At 35.6% G+C, this 16,647-nt stretch overlaps 1 protein-coding gene across 4 annotated transcripts in view; it reads right to left on the reverse strand.

The window, feature by feature from the left end:
• The window catches only part of ftz-f1 (ftz transcription factor 1), a 355,962-nt gene that overhangs the window by 236,557 nt on the left and 102,758 nt on the right, over positions 1-16,647 (reverse strand). For 3 of the 4 annotated variants that reach the window (XM_074119981.1, XM_074119984.1, XM_074119983.1), the window contains exon 2: positions 5,480-5,500. The exons of the other annotated variant lie outside the window; for it this stretch is intronic. In XM_074119981.1, the coding sequence (XP_073976082.1) occupies positions 5,480-5,500 (21 nt within the window). The remainder of the gene's footprint in view (positions 1-5,479; positions 5,501-16,647) is intronic. 4 annotated transcript variants of the gene reach the window in all.

A 16,647-nucleotide genomic window follows, 5' to 3' on the forward strand; every position in this document is an offset into this window, starting at 1 on the left:
AGCCGCCTAAGGCTGGAAACATAGTGGAGCGGCGAGCAAAGCGGCGATGATAGCGAAGAGCGAAGCGGCGAAATCAAACACAAGTAAACATATGGGACCGCGCATAGTGGCGAGCAAAGCGAAGATAGAGCAACTCTATCTATTTCTAGTTTTTGTTTTTGCCGCTGTGCTCTTCGCTATCATCGCCGCTTTGCCCGCCGCTCCACTATGTTTCCAGCCTTAGGCTGGAAACATAGTGGAGCGGCGAGCAAAGCGGCGATGATAGCGAAGAGCGAAGCGGCGAAATCAAACACAAGTAAACATATGGGACCGCGCATAGTGGCGAGCAAAGCGAAGATAGAGCAACTCTATCTATTTCTAGTTTTTGTTTTTGCCGCTTTGCTCTTCGCTATCATCGCCGCTTTGCCCGCCGCTCCACTATGTTTCCAGCCTAAGGCTGGAACCATAGTGGAGCGGCGGGCAAAGCGGCGATGATAGCGAAGAGCAAAGCGGCGATGATAGCGAAGAGCAAAGCGGCGATGATAGCGAAGAGCAAAGCGGCGAAATCAAACACAAGTAAACATATGGGACCGCGCATAGTGGCGAGCAAAGCGAAGATAGAGCAACGCTATCTCTAGAGAGTAGAGCGAAGCGTTATGACGTTTGATTTCTTCGCTCTCATCGCGTTCAATTTGTAAAGGTTATTTTTCAAAGGTTATGGATATTGATACATTATTGGTTTACTTTGTTTAAAGAAACCTCTGTGGGACCATAATATTTGCGAAGCTACAACAGTTTTTAACAATTAATAATTAATCGTTAAAATTAATTAACAATTAGTAGTTAATGGAGAATTCAGGTAATTTTTGCTACATTTAATTTGGTTCTCAATCCCTTAATGCTAACTTTCATCTAAATACTAGGCAAAATTAAATTACATTTTCACGTCCTACTACTACTGATCAGGACGAATTCTCCAATCCTTCTTCTGTAGCGTCGTACTACTCCAGTTTTTCAGATGAACAACATTAATTTACGACAAATCATGGTGTAGTGATTTAATAAAATTATTGTGTTTTTTTAATTGACTAATTTCTTTTTATCTGCATATATTTCTATTTTATTTTTATTTATTTTGATTTTCTTATCTTAAAGTAACTGCTAGGATTAATGGGGTTACACAGATTTGTATTTAGTTAATAACCTACATAGTTAATTTTTCTATATTGTGCCTAACTCATGTTATGAGCTGTATTACTCAAAAACAATAAAATTTGATTTTGATTAATGGGGTTACACTGGGCTAGTATGTAATCAAATGTTGATATAGACATTCGAAAATACGCATGAAACTTGCCAGGATGCTCCCGAAGTTGTTGGTACAAGTGATGAAATTCACCAAGTTCATTTCTAGACTTATTTATGTCATGTACACTGCAGCTCCTACTACTAAGCTGCTGCAAATACCAAAGTTCAACGAAGAATTTTCATATAAAAATAGTTCCTCCATCTTGTTTTGTCAAAAGGAGAACGCGACTAAACTCGTCACTATGCGCATGCGACTCTTTGCTCGCTGCTCGTCGCTCTCTTTGATCTGAAGCAGCTATCATCGCCGCTTTGCTCGCCGCTCCACTATGTTTCCATCCTAACATACTTTACTATAAATCTTTTTTATATTAACCATTAAATAAAATCCAAGGCCTAGACACTGAGGAATCGAACCCACTAAACCAACAATACATCTAAGCATTGCGGGTCTAGTCTCTTAACCGCTCGGCTACTATGGCTCCTTAAAAATGATTATAGATTGTTGGTATATTTCCAGTAAAACAATTAAAACCCATTAAATATTGATTGATCGATAAAAAAAAGAGGTACCTAATATTTCATGAAAGTCATCTCTGTAGCCATTAATTCTCCGGTATGGGTAGCATGATGCTTTGAATGGGAATTAGTTTCAAGAGTTCACCTGTGGCTAGACCCAAATAGTTCGACACATCAATCTGTAGGTGGTTTTGTGGCATTGTGGATTATTGGAGTGTCAGTATTGATTGCTTTCATTCTTAGGCTGGTATACCTTCGCCAGGATCCCGGAAGAAATGGTTAATCCATATCCCTTAAGAGATTAACATAAACACCAAGGCAATTCAACAATCTTCTCATTAACACTTAACAGAGAAATGCATTCTACGAAAAACATAAGAGGAAATAAAATGTACTCTAACTTCCTCCCACGTATCTTACACTTCCTCTAGTACATGAAGTGTAGCATCTTAAATAATAACTACGCAGAACACTATTAAGTGGGAAATATTTATAATTTTCTTCAATTTAATCTAAACAACGTTATTTGCAGCAAAAATGTACTGCTGGACAGACTAAAACAAATTAGGGACAAGAACAACTACACAGAAACTGGATGTAATTAGTGAACCTGGTTTTCTTGTAACTTTTGTATTCAGTTTTTGTCTTTTAAATAAGAGATACACAATTGTATCACGTTAGGCAAATATAGGGCAAAGTTTTGCTTTCTTTTATTACTGTAACAACAGTGGTGTCTTCATTTATTCGCGTTGGGTATCTGTAGAAAAATAAGGTATCTTCAGTAATAATACAGTTTTGGTGGTTCTCTACAACATGGAAAAAGTAGTTTTTAGAAAAACCGGTTAATGGTGGATAAATAGGTAATTACGTAAAACAAACTATTCAGTAAACTGACACTTCCGCTAAAACACCATTTCCTATTTTTCTTTTTTTTTTGTTACTTCATCCTATTAAATATATAATAGGTGCTAAATACGATGAATAGTGTACGATGATCCTATATAAGTCTAGTGAGTTGTCAACGTGGATAAATATAAGTGCACGGTAATCCTATATAAGTCTAGTGAGTCAACCGCATGGTTAAATATGTGAGCAAGATAGTGCTATATAAGTCTAGTGAGTCGTCAACATGGTTAAATGTGAGTGTAAGATAGCCCTATATAAGTCTAGTGAATCGTCAACATGGTTAAATGTCAGTGTGGGGTGGTGTTATATAGGTCTAGTGAGTCGTCAACAAGGTCAATTATGAGTGTAAGCTAGTTCCATATAAGCCTAGTGAGTCGTCAACATGGTTAAATGTGAGTGTAAGGTAGCCCTATATAAGTCTAGTGAATCACCCGCATGGTTAAATATGTGAGCAACATGATAGTGCTATATAAGTCTACTGAATCGTCAACATAGTTAAATGTGAGTGTAAGATAGTGCTATATAAGTCTAGTGAATCGTCAGCATGGTTAAATGTCAGTGTGGGGTGGTGTTATATAGGTCTAGTGAGTCGTCAACATGGTCAATTATGAGTGTAAGGTAGTCCAATATAAGTCTAGTGAATCGTCAACATGGTTAAATGTGAGTGTAAGGTAGTCCAATATAAGTCTAGTGAATCGTCAACATGGTTAAATGTGAGTGTAAGATAGCCCTATATAAGTCTAGTGAATCGTCAACATGGTTAAATGTGAGTGTAAGATAGCCCAATATTAGTCTAGTGAAGCGTCAACATGGTTAAATGTCAGTGTGGGGTGGTGTTATATAAGTCTAGTGAGTCGTCAACATGGTCAATTATGAGTGTAAGCTAGTTCCATATAAGCCTAGTGAGTCGTCTACATGGTTAAATGTGAGTGTAAGGTAGTCCTATATAAGACTAGTGAATCACCCGCATGGTTAAATATGTGAGCAACATGATAGTGCTATATAAGTCTAGTGAATCGTCAACATGGTCTGAACCATTAGTTGGAGAAAAGTCTTTTAGTGAACGATAAAATCGATTTGTTGAACGATTGAAATTAAATAAATTTGGTGATTAAAATTAAAGTTCAATTAAATTCTCAGATTGAGAAACCAACCATAAAGTCGCGAATTAGTTCTCGGTAAAGAACCACTTCCGGTTAGTAGATTACCTTTAAATTTTGAATTTAGGTACCATATGTAATACTTATTAATAATATTTAATAGGAGATTAAGTCTGCAATGGCAGTTTTCCGGGATATTTAACCAACATCCTTGCCCAGAAGTACCAACAATCGAATTTTTTCTGAATAACTTTACGTATAAAAGTTATACAACTACTTCTGCGCAGTACATAATTCTTTTAAGGCCAAGAGAATCCTTTTTTGAGAATTGGAAAAAAAAAATCGGAATCAGAATCTTGGTTATACCGGATGGCATAGTTTGTCAAAACAAATTGGTGACGTACGCTGGTGGCGTCAAAGAACAATAAGAAATTAAAACTTCCTGCGATTCACGGTGGATTCAAAAATACCACAAATACAGATCAAAATTTTTAATCTTTTTTTTTATCGTATTCAAAAGTACTGAAATTGGTCATTTCCGGTGGTTACAGAAAATAGAAAATCAGCACGAGATAAAAATGCCCTCCTCTCTTCTTACTTATTACAGTAAGAGAAAGTTGAAATTATCTCCCTAACACCAGCAACAATAGCGAATAGCTGACGACAGACTAAGTGAGATGGAGAGAGAATTTGGAGCGAGAGAGGAGAGCACGCACTATGTTCGTGGCACCGTACATAACACTCATTAAATAGAACACTTCCTAATTTCCATCATCAGCGTAACAATGACGTCAACAATCAACGCGGTGTTACTAAAAGCTGCATACATTTGACTGATTAGCCGTTATATTTTCGCAATTTGTATTTAAGGAGGTTTCCTCTCCCCCCCCCTGAAATATTTAAAATGATCCTTAAAAAAAGGATTGGATCATTTGTACAACTTGAATTTGATTGGTGAATGAAAGCTGACCTATGGAACATTACTTTACCTTTACAATTGCCTGGAATCTGTCAAGTAAAAACCAGGGTAATGAATTGAAAAGATAGCGGAGGTAGGAGATGTTGGAAAAAAATTTAGGTCGTTTACAGTTTTAGGGAACATAAAATGTTTTTTTTTATTTCAGGCAGGAAAGGCAGAACCGCGTCCCAGAAAGCCTACGCATGCGGCGCTTTCAGGAAGAACAGAGAAAAATAGTTTCTTCACAAAACTTTAGCGTCGGATTCAGCATTCCCCTTTTAAAAGTTTCTTGAATAGGCACGTTCAAGAGTGAATATAATCCATCTTACCACTGAACAAATGTTCTTTAAACATAGATCGAATTTTTGATAGCCCAATCTTGTTCATTCGAAATGATGGTGGGTCTCGAAATTTTGGAGATTCTAAGACACATTAATGGAGAAAAAAAAATAGTAGTCTAAGCAAAAGGCAGAAAGATTTAATTGTGCAAATGCTTTATGTGTAATACACTAAACGCTTTCTAATATCCAGCACTAGGAAAAGTCTGTAACGAGGGATCATTCTCCGAAGGCAGGCAGAAAAGTTGAAGTAGGTTTCGGGCCCAAATGAACTTAGATGTTTCTCCCGTCCCAATTCAAACTTACAAAATGGATATTTCGATCCAATATAGAGTTTAATTAAGTGGCAAATATTGTTTTTAAAGGATATTTACCTGTTATAACGATCTCCACTTCTGAAACAAAAGAAAGAAGAAAAGAAAATTAAAATAAAAAATAAAAATAAAAAATAAAACAAAAAATAAAAAAGAGACTTCATAGAGGTACAATTAAATTAAATACAGTCAAAAAGTCTGAAGATTTTTGCTTCGTTTGCCAATCATCGGGCGCAGTAGGGATTTGTTACATCTGTTCAGTTTCAAGAATTTTCAGTCCAGTATGTAGGTTTCAAGTGAGACCAGTTTGCCGATGTACACATTCTAAGGTAGCAAACCAAGTTAATGAGACGAAGGAAGAATTGAATATAGGACTGCCCGAGAGGACAAGATGCGCGCCGCAGAGTGAAAGTGATCCGTTAGCATTATTTTGATTCGCAACTTTGGGGGAGAGTGTGGTGGTTGAAATGTGTGCTTAAATGAGAGGAGACTGAAGCACGGTCAGTGTTGCCTATAAGAATGGTCATATCGATGGTCAATGTAGCTATAAAAATGGCCATATCGATGGTCTTTGTTGCCTATACGAATGGCCATATCGATGGTCAATGTTGCCTGTAAAAATGGCCATATCGATGGTCTTTGTTGCCTATACGAATGGCCATATCGATGGTCAATGTTGCCTGTAAAAATGGCCATATCGATGGTCAATGTTGCCTATAAGAATGGCTATATCGATGGTCAATGTTGCCTGTAAAAATGGCCATATCGATGGTCACGCATTGATTAAAGAAAATAAATCAGAATAAAACAAAATAGATTATAAAAATAGCACATCTACTTGCATTTTTTTTTCAATGCAAGAACAGTTAAGCGCACTACATCACAATTTAAACGTGCCGTACACGTGCACAACAAACAAAGAACAATACCACACCACAACCAATGTGAGAGAGAAAGAGAGAGAGGGTAAGCCCTTTATGTTGATCTGGTCAACACGAGCTGGACATTTTATGTAAAACAATTCACTTATGACCTAGTTACCTGGTCACACCAAGTCTACCACTGGTTACACCGGTGGCATACGAGTATACACAGCAAGAGGATAGAAAAATAATAAGAATTCACATCAAGGACAAATCTAGCCGAATATAGTCTCAAGCAAACTGGAGAAGATTGTCATGGAGACTCTTCTCGTTTATCTTTTAACGTAGTAAGAGTACTACGGTAAAAGGAATTATTTTAATTTTCTGTTACGATCATTTTTATAAAAAAATAAATAAATATATAAATAAAATAAAAATAAAGTAATGCCTATTATTTCAGCAGGCTTTACGTCCAGTTAGGTGTCGTGGACGGAGACGACTAGCAAACATACTTTACTATTTTCTCATATTAAAATCATTAAATAAAATCCAAGGGCTAGACCGGGGGAATCGAACCCACTAAACCAACAATACATCTTAGCATTGCGGGTCTAGTCTCTCAATCGCCTAACATACTTTACCATAAATTTTGTAATATTAAACATTAAATAAAATCCAAGGGCTAGACACCGGGGGAATCGAACCCACTAAACCAACAATACTTCTTAGCATTGCGGGTCAAGTCTCTCAATCGCCTAACATACTTAACAATTAAATTCCTCATATTAAACATTAAATAAAACCCAAGGCTTAGGAAATTGAACCCACTAAACCAACAATACATTTTAGCATTGCGGGTCTAGTCTCTCAATCGCCTAACATACTTTGCCATAAATTTTGTAATATTAAACATTAAATAAAATCCAAGGGCTAGACACCGGGGGAATCGAACCCACTAAACCAACAATACATCTTGGCATTGCGGGTCTAGTCTCTCAATCGCCTAACATACTTTACCATAAATTTTGTAATATTAACCATTAAATAAAATCCAAGGCCTAGACACCGGGGAATCGAACCCACTAAAAACCAACAATACATCTTAGCATTGCGGGTCTAGTAGTCTTTTAACCGCTCGGCTACTGTGGCGCCTGGTTGACAAGCAAAAATCGTTCATTTTTATCATTTCCTTTAATTAAATCTGCTCCCTAAACAGACGGATCAATGTTAATTAAATGAAAAAGACAACCCAAGAATTAAAACAGTGTATATTTTTCAGACTAAAATCAAAAAAGAAATTGTTCTGAATATCTACGAAAATAATAAGCGTTATTATATTGAACAAATATAATATAATCATTGATCACCATAATAAGCCGAGAAAATTCTGATGATTAATATTATAATTCATTACGCACAATACATATTAATATTGCAATTAAAGTGTGCCAAGGCTAATTAAATGTTCCTTCTATTTTTTATGATTGTACTTCATTAAACATTCGTAAGCATTGGATAGGCATATATGTGTTTGTTTGTATATATACGATATATGTTTTTATAATAAACCACATGTATTTGTATTTCTATTTTATTAAATTTTTTGTTACGTACATTTTTTTATTATTTTCTTTAATTAAACGGGGAAAAAAAATTCTTTTGCTTTATTACTTCAATCTGTGCTTGCTACAATAAAAATTAATTCTCGACGGGTAAGTCATAAATTGAAAACATACTTAAAAATAAAATTTAATTAAAACGCAGAAATGAAAACTAATTTAAAGTTTATTTGAACTATAAAAAACAAAACAAACAAAAATTTTATTTACGCCATACTCACGACTTCTGCTATTATTGGAATTCCAAGATCTCCATGTTTTTTTTTGCAATACGTCACAGATTTGTTTTTTTGTGGGAGATTAAAAAATCTAAACAAAACTTTTGACGTGAATACGTCGTTAAATTTGAATCGAATTTACCTCATACTCAACTCTTATCTCTCTGACAGATTCTTCCAAGTTCTTCAAGGCACTACTCACTCTTCCATCTATCCTGTCCTTGCTGGTGTGCCACAGGGAAGTGTCTTAGCTCCTCTACTTTACACAATCTACACTGCCGACTTACCTTCTAACCTTAATACCTCTATTTACACCTTCGCTGATGACACTGCCATTCTCTCCACACACTCTGACCCTATCCTCGCAGTACGCTCTCTACAGTCTCACCTTCACTCAATAGAACCTTGGTTAGAAAAACTGGCGTATAAAAATTAACCCAACTAAATCTAAATACATAGTCTTCACACTCAAACGACAAACTCCACCCACCTGTCTTCTTACATCATACACCTATCCCGCCAGCCGACCATGGTGCGGTACCTTGGAATGTACCTAGACAAGAGACTTACCTAGAACCCCATACGAGACTTAAACGTACCGAACTTAAACAAACGATACAAACTTCTAGCCAAACTACTCGATAAACGCTCAAAACTCTCACTGCAGAACAAACGACGACTCTATACAGCTCTTCTCACCACCAATATGGACTTACGGACTCGAACTTTACGGAACAGCTAAAAAAAAAAATCCAACATCAATAGACACTGCAAACAACTCCAATCCAAAATACTCCGCTGCATAGTAGACGCTCCATCCTATGTTAGTAACCACACAATCCATACAGATCTCCAAATTCCACTCATCTCTGAACTTGCCAAAATCCGTTATAAAAATTTTCATCAAAATCTCTCATTTCATCCCAACCCTTTAGCTGCAAACCTGTCTACAACTACGCTACCCTCCAATCCTCGAAGACGGCTGAGGCGCCGTTGGTCCCGTGACCAACTGGGTGACTAATGGCGGCCATCACTGGATGGCCGTCATTCACTTCTGACACGCTATTGATTTATACACTTATCGCATTTACCTATTGTACCCTGTGGGTACAGGTGTAAACTACATTAAAAGGATAAATAAAAAAAAAAATTTGTTATCATATGGTGGCAATCCAAAAAATCTAATGATACAGAATCCAAAAATCGGGGGATACAGTTTGGCATTATAGTTTCGAATCTATCGTCTTCATCCAAAATTAAATTAGACCACTGGATAGCTAAAGGATCAAAGAATTCATTACGATAAGCGAGGACTGTGATACATCGCGCGCGGTGGAGGAGGAAGCGCCGCCATTTTGAGATCATTTTGCTGCGTATCGAGATTTGCAATTAGCATAACTTTTGACTCGGAGAAGCAAAGATGTTCGTTTAAGTTTTAATCGTCAGCTGTCGTCACAATCTATCAATTGATATAAAACATTAGTGTGAATAAAATAGAGGTGTTATAATAAAAAAATATTATCAAAAATATATAATGTCAGCCTTTACGCGTCGAAAAGCCAAAACCAAATACAGAGATCGGTATACGGTTGGATAGGGCTTCTCAAGAACAATCGAATGGTAAAAGTCGCAAAGCCGGTGGAGTCGCCATATATCGCAACATCAATAGCTTCACCTGATTGTAATAGAGTTAACATCGACATTTCGGAAATTTATTTGGAAATGAAAGGCGCAAAAGCTGGTGATGTCTATCTAGTAAATGAAAAAGGCCAATGGCATCTTCAAATTCGTACTCGGGTATCCATCCGGGCATAGCGCGTTAGCAGAAATTAAACTCTTTATGTTACGATCGTTGTTAAAATATTCCAAAAACATCTCTAAAATTATACCCGATTACGAGCCTGATCTTACTACACCAATTATGTAAGTTGGAGACTTTAATGTTGATGTCTCACAAAACCGCTCATTGCCCGACTTCATGCTCAGCGAGTTCAGTTTTTCTTATATTGAAACTTCTCCAACGTTAGGTAATACCTATATTGATTTAACGTTTACCAGAAATCTCGATGTATCTTGTATGCCATTTGTGTCGTACTTTTCGTATCACAGACCTATAATTAATAAAGTTATATTGTAACACAGTAATTATTTGTTTCCTTGATTTCATCCTAAATACATGAAGAAAAATATTTTATATAAAAAACATAACCCGCTACGTAAACGTATTCACGTACAACCCACGGCCATGTCCATGACACAGCCACAGTAGAGCTTTTTTTTTTATTTTTGCTTAGTCCTCATTGCGAAGTACAGAATTTCGATTTAAAATGGAAGTACTTGTTTTCAAGGGGTTCTACGAGTAAGAAAAAAAAATAGGATTTAGGTTGAGTTGTAACTCAGAAGTAAGGAGTAAACCCTTTTTATATTCTTAATATTTCCTTACTTCCTTTCTCCGTTAAAGAGCATCGTGCTTTTTTTGTTAATTCTTTATTTTATACAGGATGACAGTTTTAATTTCATAACTACTTCTCAAATACCCGACACGAGCATTCAAAGAATGAAACTTTAGATACAAATCAGAAATAAAGAATCATTTCAAAAAAAACTTTGGGCTAAACCTTAAATTTCAAAAAAAAATTAAACATAACTCTGCAAAAATTAAAAAGCTAAATTTAAATCATAAAAAGTTAACACAACAGACCAAGGTTTTGACTTTGATGAGAATTTGCGCAATCACAGAAACTCTCCTAGGAATGAATCACATTAACCCAGATTATGTATCATGTCCAAGCATTATACTAAAAACTACCCTACTGACCGTAATAATATAATATTTTTTATTTTATTTTCTGTAGTATAACTAAAATACTATTTTATACAATACTTTGTTCTTTATTAGTTAATATAATCATTTTTTTTTTTGATCTCGTAAAATGAAACTGTGGCTTGAAATATCTGAATTTCCTTTAGAAAATCAAGATCAAAAAGTGTCCCTATACTCTGGAAGAATTACGGGGAGGAATAAAAGAGGTGGTAAGCCCAAAGTTGATCCCCGATTAGGATAGTTCTTTTGACCTCCAAACCGACGGATGAACATATTGAAAAGTTATTGATGTGACTACTATATCGTAGAACAGCGTTTCCCAACCTGTGTTACGCGAGTTGTTGGTTGGTGGTATGCGAAAAATAATCAATAATGGCGAACTTGAAAAATTAAATCATAGAAACGTTTTTTTCCTATAATACATAAAAATTATTTTAATTAATAATATTATACAGTGAAGTTGTTAATATGAACAGAGATAAGGTTAGTCTGTCTCAAGATATTCGAGAAAATATAATATCACATTTAACAGGATTAAAATTGTCTTTCAAGGAGTATTTTCCAAAATCCGAAAACACAAATGATAATTTGATTTTAAACCCGTTCTATAAAGAAAATTTAGGAAAAGCTACATCATTAACAAATAAAAGATAAAGAAAATTTAATAGAATTATCATGTGACAGAACCTGAATGATAACTATATAAAAATCTGCTTAAAGAGACTGGATTGTAATGAGTAAGCTCTATCCAAGCAACATTAAATTTAATTGGTACTTACAGGTAGTTGAATGCTTAAAAGAAATTAATTTAGAAGATATGGGCACAAATATAATAATCCTAAAGAAGAACTTTGTAAATTAATTTTGAAGAGAAAAATATGTACGCAATTTTTAATTATTTAAAAAAAAGTTTTAAAACTAAGATCTTACACTTTACAAAGTTAATGAAGTGAACAAGAACTTGGAACTCCTTTGTAACAGATACATTGTATCTCTGTACAAATAAAGATGATAATAATAATAAAATAACACACTCGGGAATAACAAATTTCCTGTAATACTGTCATTTTTACGAAGTGGTACAATTTAGCATGATGTTCTACGCGAGCCAAAAAAAGGTTGGGAAACGCTGTCGTAGAACAATCAATGAATGGAATCAAAAATGAAGTTGTCCATTTTATTGGCTGTAAAATTTTGAAATAGAAATTTCACCGTCTCTGCAGATTCACGAGTACTGGTTGATCTTATTGATAAAATCAAAGATGATTTTGAAAAAACTGACCCAACTCAAATGGTTCGTGGAGTAACTGGACGTAAACCTAACTACTGGAATGGGGTGGGTTTCAAAATGAATTGGAAAAGTGGGTGAAAAACTGTAAGAAAGGCACTTGCTTTACTGCATTTACCCAACTAAAAAGAGACTCATTCTTCTGGATTGAATCGTAACAGTAGATCCTAGGTAACGTTCTGGGAACAGTTACTTGAACAAGGCTAAGTCAAGGTGTCATTGTCTATATAAATTTTAGAAAAAAAAAAAACCAATGAAACCATTAATGAAAAAGAGGGGATACAAGAAATTTGATAAAATTCAACAATTAGAGGAAGGAAGTGCAACAAGTGAAATTAGAAGAGCCAGGTGGAGGAGATGTGCTGGCCGTTGGAAAGCAACAGACACGTTTTGTGTGTATAATGTTAAAGAGTCACACACATCTGTTCTACCAGCATGCCACATCTTATGCAACTCCTTCTACTATACATGGCAGCACCATAAATGTTAACATTGCAGCTGCACTCCATATTTTATATACCAATAATAAATTTAATGTTAACTATTATTTATTATTAAATAGAGTATAGATAATATCTTTGAATTAAAAGAATAATACAATAAGATATTAAATTACCTAGGACTATGACTTTAAATCATATTCCAACATTTTTTTGAACATGTGGCCTGGGTTATTATCCGACGCTTTATAAACACGCTTTCGACCAACAATTTGGTCATGTTTCGAATTATCATGTATCAGAGAAAGAATTATCAGTTTCGAGTAAGCTTATTGCAGTAAATATTAAGGAACAAAAAGAAGACCAGCACAAAAGATATGTAATATTATTTAAATATTTATTAAAAAATTAAACAAAAAAGAAATAATTGATAGGTAATTATTAAATATTAAGTAAATAATTCGAAAATAATTATCACCTATGAGGGCAAATAGATATTAAATAACTAATAAAAAAGGATATTGCGGTCAACTAAGAAAGCAGGACGTCTTAAAAGAATTAATAAAAATAAAGGAAACATCTTTATGCGGGAAGCCAGGTGCAGTACGGCGTCACTACTAGGCACACCAGCCATACATTGGTGTAAGTTTAGTGATTTTTTTGGACAGTATTTGCACAATTTGAAATCTTTTGAATTTTGAAAAACGTATCAAAATGTTCATATTTGACAATAATAATTTTTCTGGAGCTATTAAAGTTATTTGTTTAACACACAACGGAGAGGACACGGAGTTAGTAGTAAAATGATTTCAAGAAACATTTACTATTATTCTGATTCCATAACAGAAAAATACAGTGACCCCTAGTCTCCGTCTTCAGCATAATCAAGCCTCTTAGACCACCCCCTCAAAGAAATTAAGATGTTCAATTAGCTGAATTTTAACCCATTTTTAGAAACTTTTATTATAATTAAGTTTTATTATTAAGTTATTATAATTTAATTAAATTAAGTGGGTTGTTACGACAATAAGCAGTCTGAGAGCGAACCACACAGTGTGCGGATCGTATCTTCCCCAGAATCATCAAAAAGTCCCCCTCTCCTCTTTGCGTAGATTGCAATGAGGAGGAGGAGGATTTCAAGACAATATAATAATGGATATGTCCACGTTATGGGGTAGAAAGGAAACGAATGTTTGACGACATATACAGGTATTTATTTACGAGGGTCGTTTGAAAAGTCCGTGCAAAGTCAGCGAGATAGCACTACTGGCGCGTATCGAGGTTATGTTTAATTAGTAGCATCTCTTGGAAGGACACACACCAAGTTTCAGCCAGATCGGTCTATTTCTTTGTGTTTGGCATTCGTTTGAATCGAGGAAGTCGAGTGATTTCCAAAAAATGGACGAAAAAGAATTTCGTGTGTTGATTAAACACTACTTTATGAAAGGCAAAACGCCTCAGGAGACTAAAGAGAAGCTTGATAAACATTATGGTGACTCTGCACCTTCGATTAGAACAGTTTATAAGTGGTTTCAAAATTTTCGGAGTGGCCATATGGGCACAAGTGACGCTGAACGTTCTGGACGCCCTGTTGAGGTTACTACTCCAGAAATCATTGATAAAATCCATGATATGGTATTTAAGCGTCGTTTCGTCACTGTGGATGAAACATGGATACATCACTACACTCCTGAGACCAAAGAACAATCTAAACAATGGGTTACCAAGGGGGAATCTGCGCCAAAAAAGGCGAAGACCGTTCCTTCGGCCGGAAAGATTATGGCGACTGTCTTTTGAGATTCGCAAGGAATAATCCTCATCGACTATCTGGAAAAGGGTAAAACTATTACAGGTGCATATTATTCATCGTTATTGGACCGTTTGAAAAACCGAGCTGCAAGAATAACGCCCACGATTAGCCCACAAAAAGGTCCTTTTCCATCACGACAACGCACCAGCTCACACCTCAGCAGTTGTGGTCGCAAAATTAATGGAAATAGGGTTCCAACTCGTTTCACATCCCCCCTATTCTCCAGACTTGGCTCCTTCGGACTACTATTTGTTGCCCAATATGAAGAAATGGCTGGCGGGAAAAAGATTTTATTCAAACGAGGAGGTGATTGCAGAAACGAATGGCTATTTTTCAGACTTGGACAAATCCTATTATTCGGAAGGGATCAACAAACTAGAGCAGCGTTGGACGAAGTGTATAAGCCTAAAAGGAGACTATGTTGAAAAATAAAAAAGGTTTACCCCAAAAAATTAAGTAGTTTTTATTTTTGCACGGACTTTTCAAACGACCCTCGTAGATGCACCATTTCGCTACGAAGACATAATATTCTCCACCAACATCTATGTGCTTAAATCTGTAGCAGAGCTAGCAAAGAAATATGAATGTATTTAAAAGTTATAGCCGATTAGAATGAATGGAAGAAAATGATTAGAGAAGGATTACGGTGATTTTAATTTCGGTTAAGCTACAAGGATGGCAGGAATATAGAGTGCAGATCCATCCATTAGCTGTAAGTTTGTATGTAAATAGTTGTATACAGTAGAGGGATGAATGTGTGAAGCGAATGTATTTATAAGTAAGAATGGAGAGTGAGTGATATTCTAGTGATAAGCACCTAGACGATGCTGGCTGTATGGCGGAAGTCAATGCCAAAAAAAAAGCAAAAAAGAAAAAGGTAAATATAAGAATGTTAAAAATTAAAATTCCTTTTCCCCCCTCATATTTCCCATAAAACGGGCCCCCCCATTTTCGTGATATTCGCCCCGAGATCCGCGAAAAAAAAGAAAGTAATTTTTATTTTTAATCCCCTACGTGAAAGTATTTTTCTCACATTCAGCACGAAGAAAAATGCTTTCTTCGTGCTGAAAGCTCCGGGCGCCAAAAATTAACGGGATTCCAAAAATCTTAAACGTTGACGAGCCTTAAAATAATAATAAGGGAAGGGATTAGCTATGAGGTTAGCATATTGGACTCCCACGCGGAGGTCCCGGGGTTCAAGTCCAGCTGCTGGCCCTTAGATTTTTCTCTTCCCCTGGAGCTTCTTACAGTTCACTGTCCGGTGATGGATATTGTTGTCTGTAACGAGAGAATACTGTTCGGAGGCCGGCAATGCACTGAAAAAAGCTCCGGGCGTCAATAAACTGAGATGTTGACGAGCCTTAAATCATAAAATAATAATAATTCAACACGAAATTAGCTACCAACCATATACGTGCTCCCAACCAACGAATCTGTTACGATGAAGATTTTTTGTTTTAATTTTTAACTTCTTAAGATGGTGTAAGCTTTAACTATAAAAAAAAATATCCGGATAAATTACTGTAGGTAATCGAAAACTACGATGTTTTATTACTAAAAGAAAGAGGAAAAAGCATTAGGTACTTTTTATAGATGTAGTGATGAAGAAGAAGTACTAGAAAGTACCCAAATAATGAAGATGATGTTTCCAAAGGGTAACCATACTTTCTCCAAAACGTAGTAATATTACAGACACGTAGACATACATGTAGATAGTACGGCCGTTGATTATAGTGAGCTGATGGCTGGTAATTGTGGTATCCCTAGTACACCGCAGTGTACTTATTACCATCCACCTCCTCCGGGGAGTCCATCTCTCTCTCTCTCTCTCTCTGCTCCTCCGGAGGAGACGCTCCGCGGCACTCCGGCACAACTTGTACACCCGTATTGTAGGATAATGCAACTCTATTACTATCGGTAACCACAACTTTAATATATGTTTCTACTTTATTTTTAAATTTATTATATTATCCACATAATACATGAAATTATATTAATTAAAGTAAAAAAAAAATTTTATTTCTAAATATAAAATATATTTAAAAGAAAAAATATATGTCAAAGTGCCATAAGAGGGTGCTGACGAGAACTCAATTTAACCTGAACGTTAGGTTACAGTCTTGGAATGTACAGCATATCAGAGTATTTACACATAAGTGTTTACGA

The sequence above is a fragment of the Rhodnius prolixus genome, unplaced genomic scaffold (assembly GCF_049639745.1).
Source record: "Rhodnius prolixus isolate KJV_2025 unplaced genomic scaffold, Rpr scaffold_2, whole genome shotgun sequence".
Taxonomy (NCBI): Eukaryota; Metazoa; Arthropoda; class Insecta; order Hemiptera; family Reduviidae; genus Rhodnius; species Rhodnius prolixus.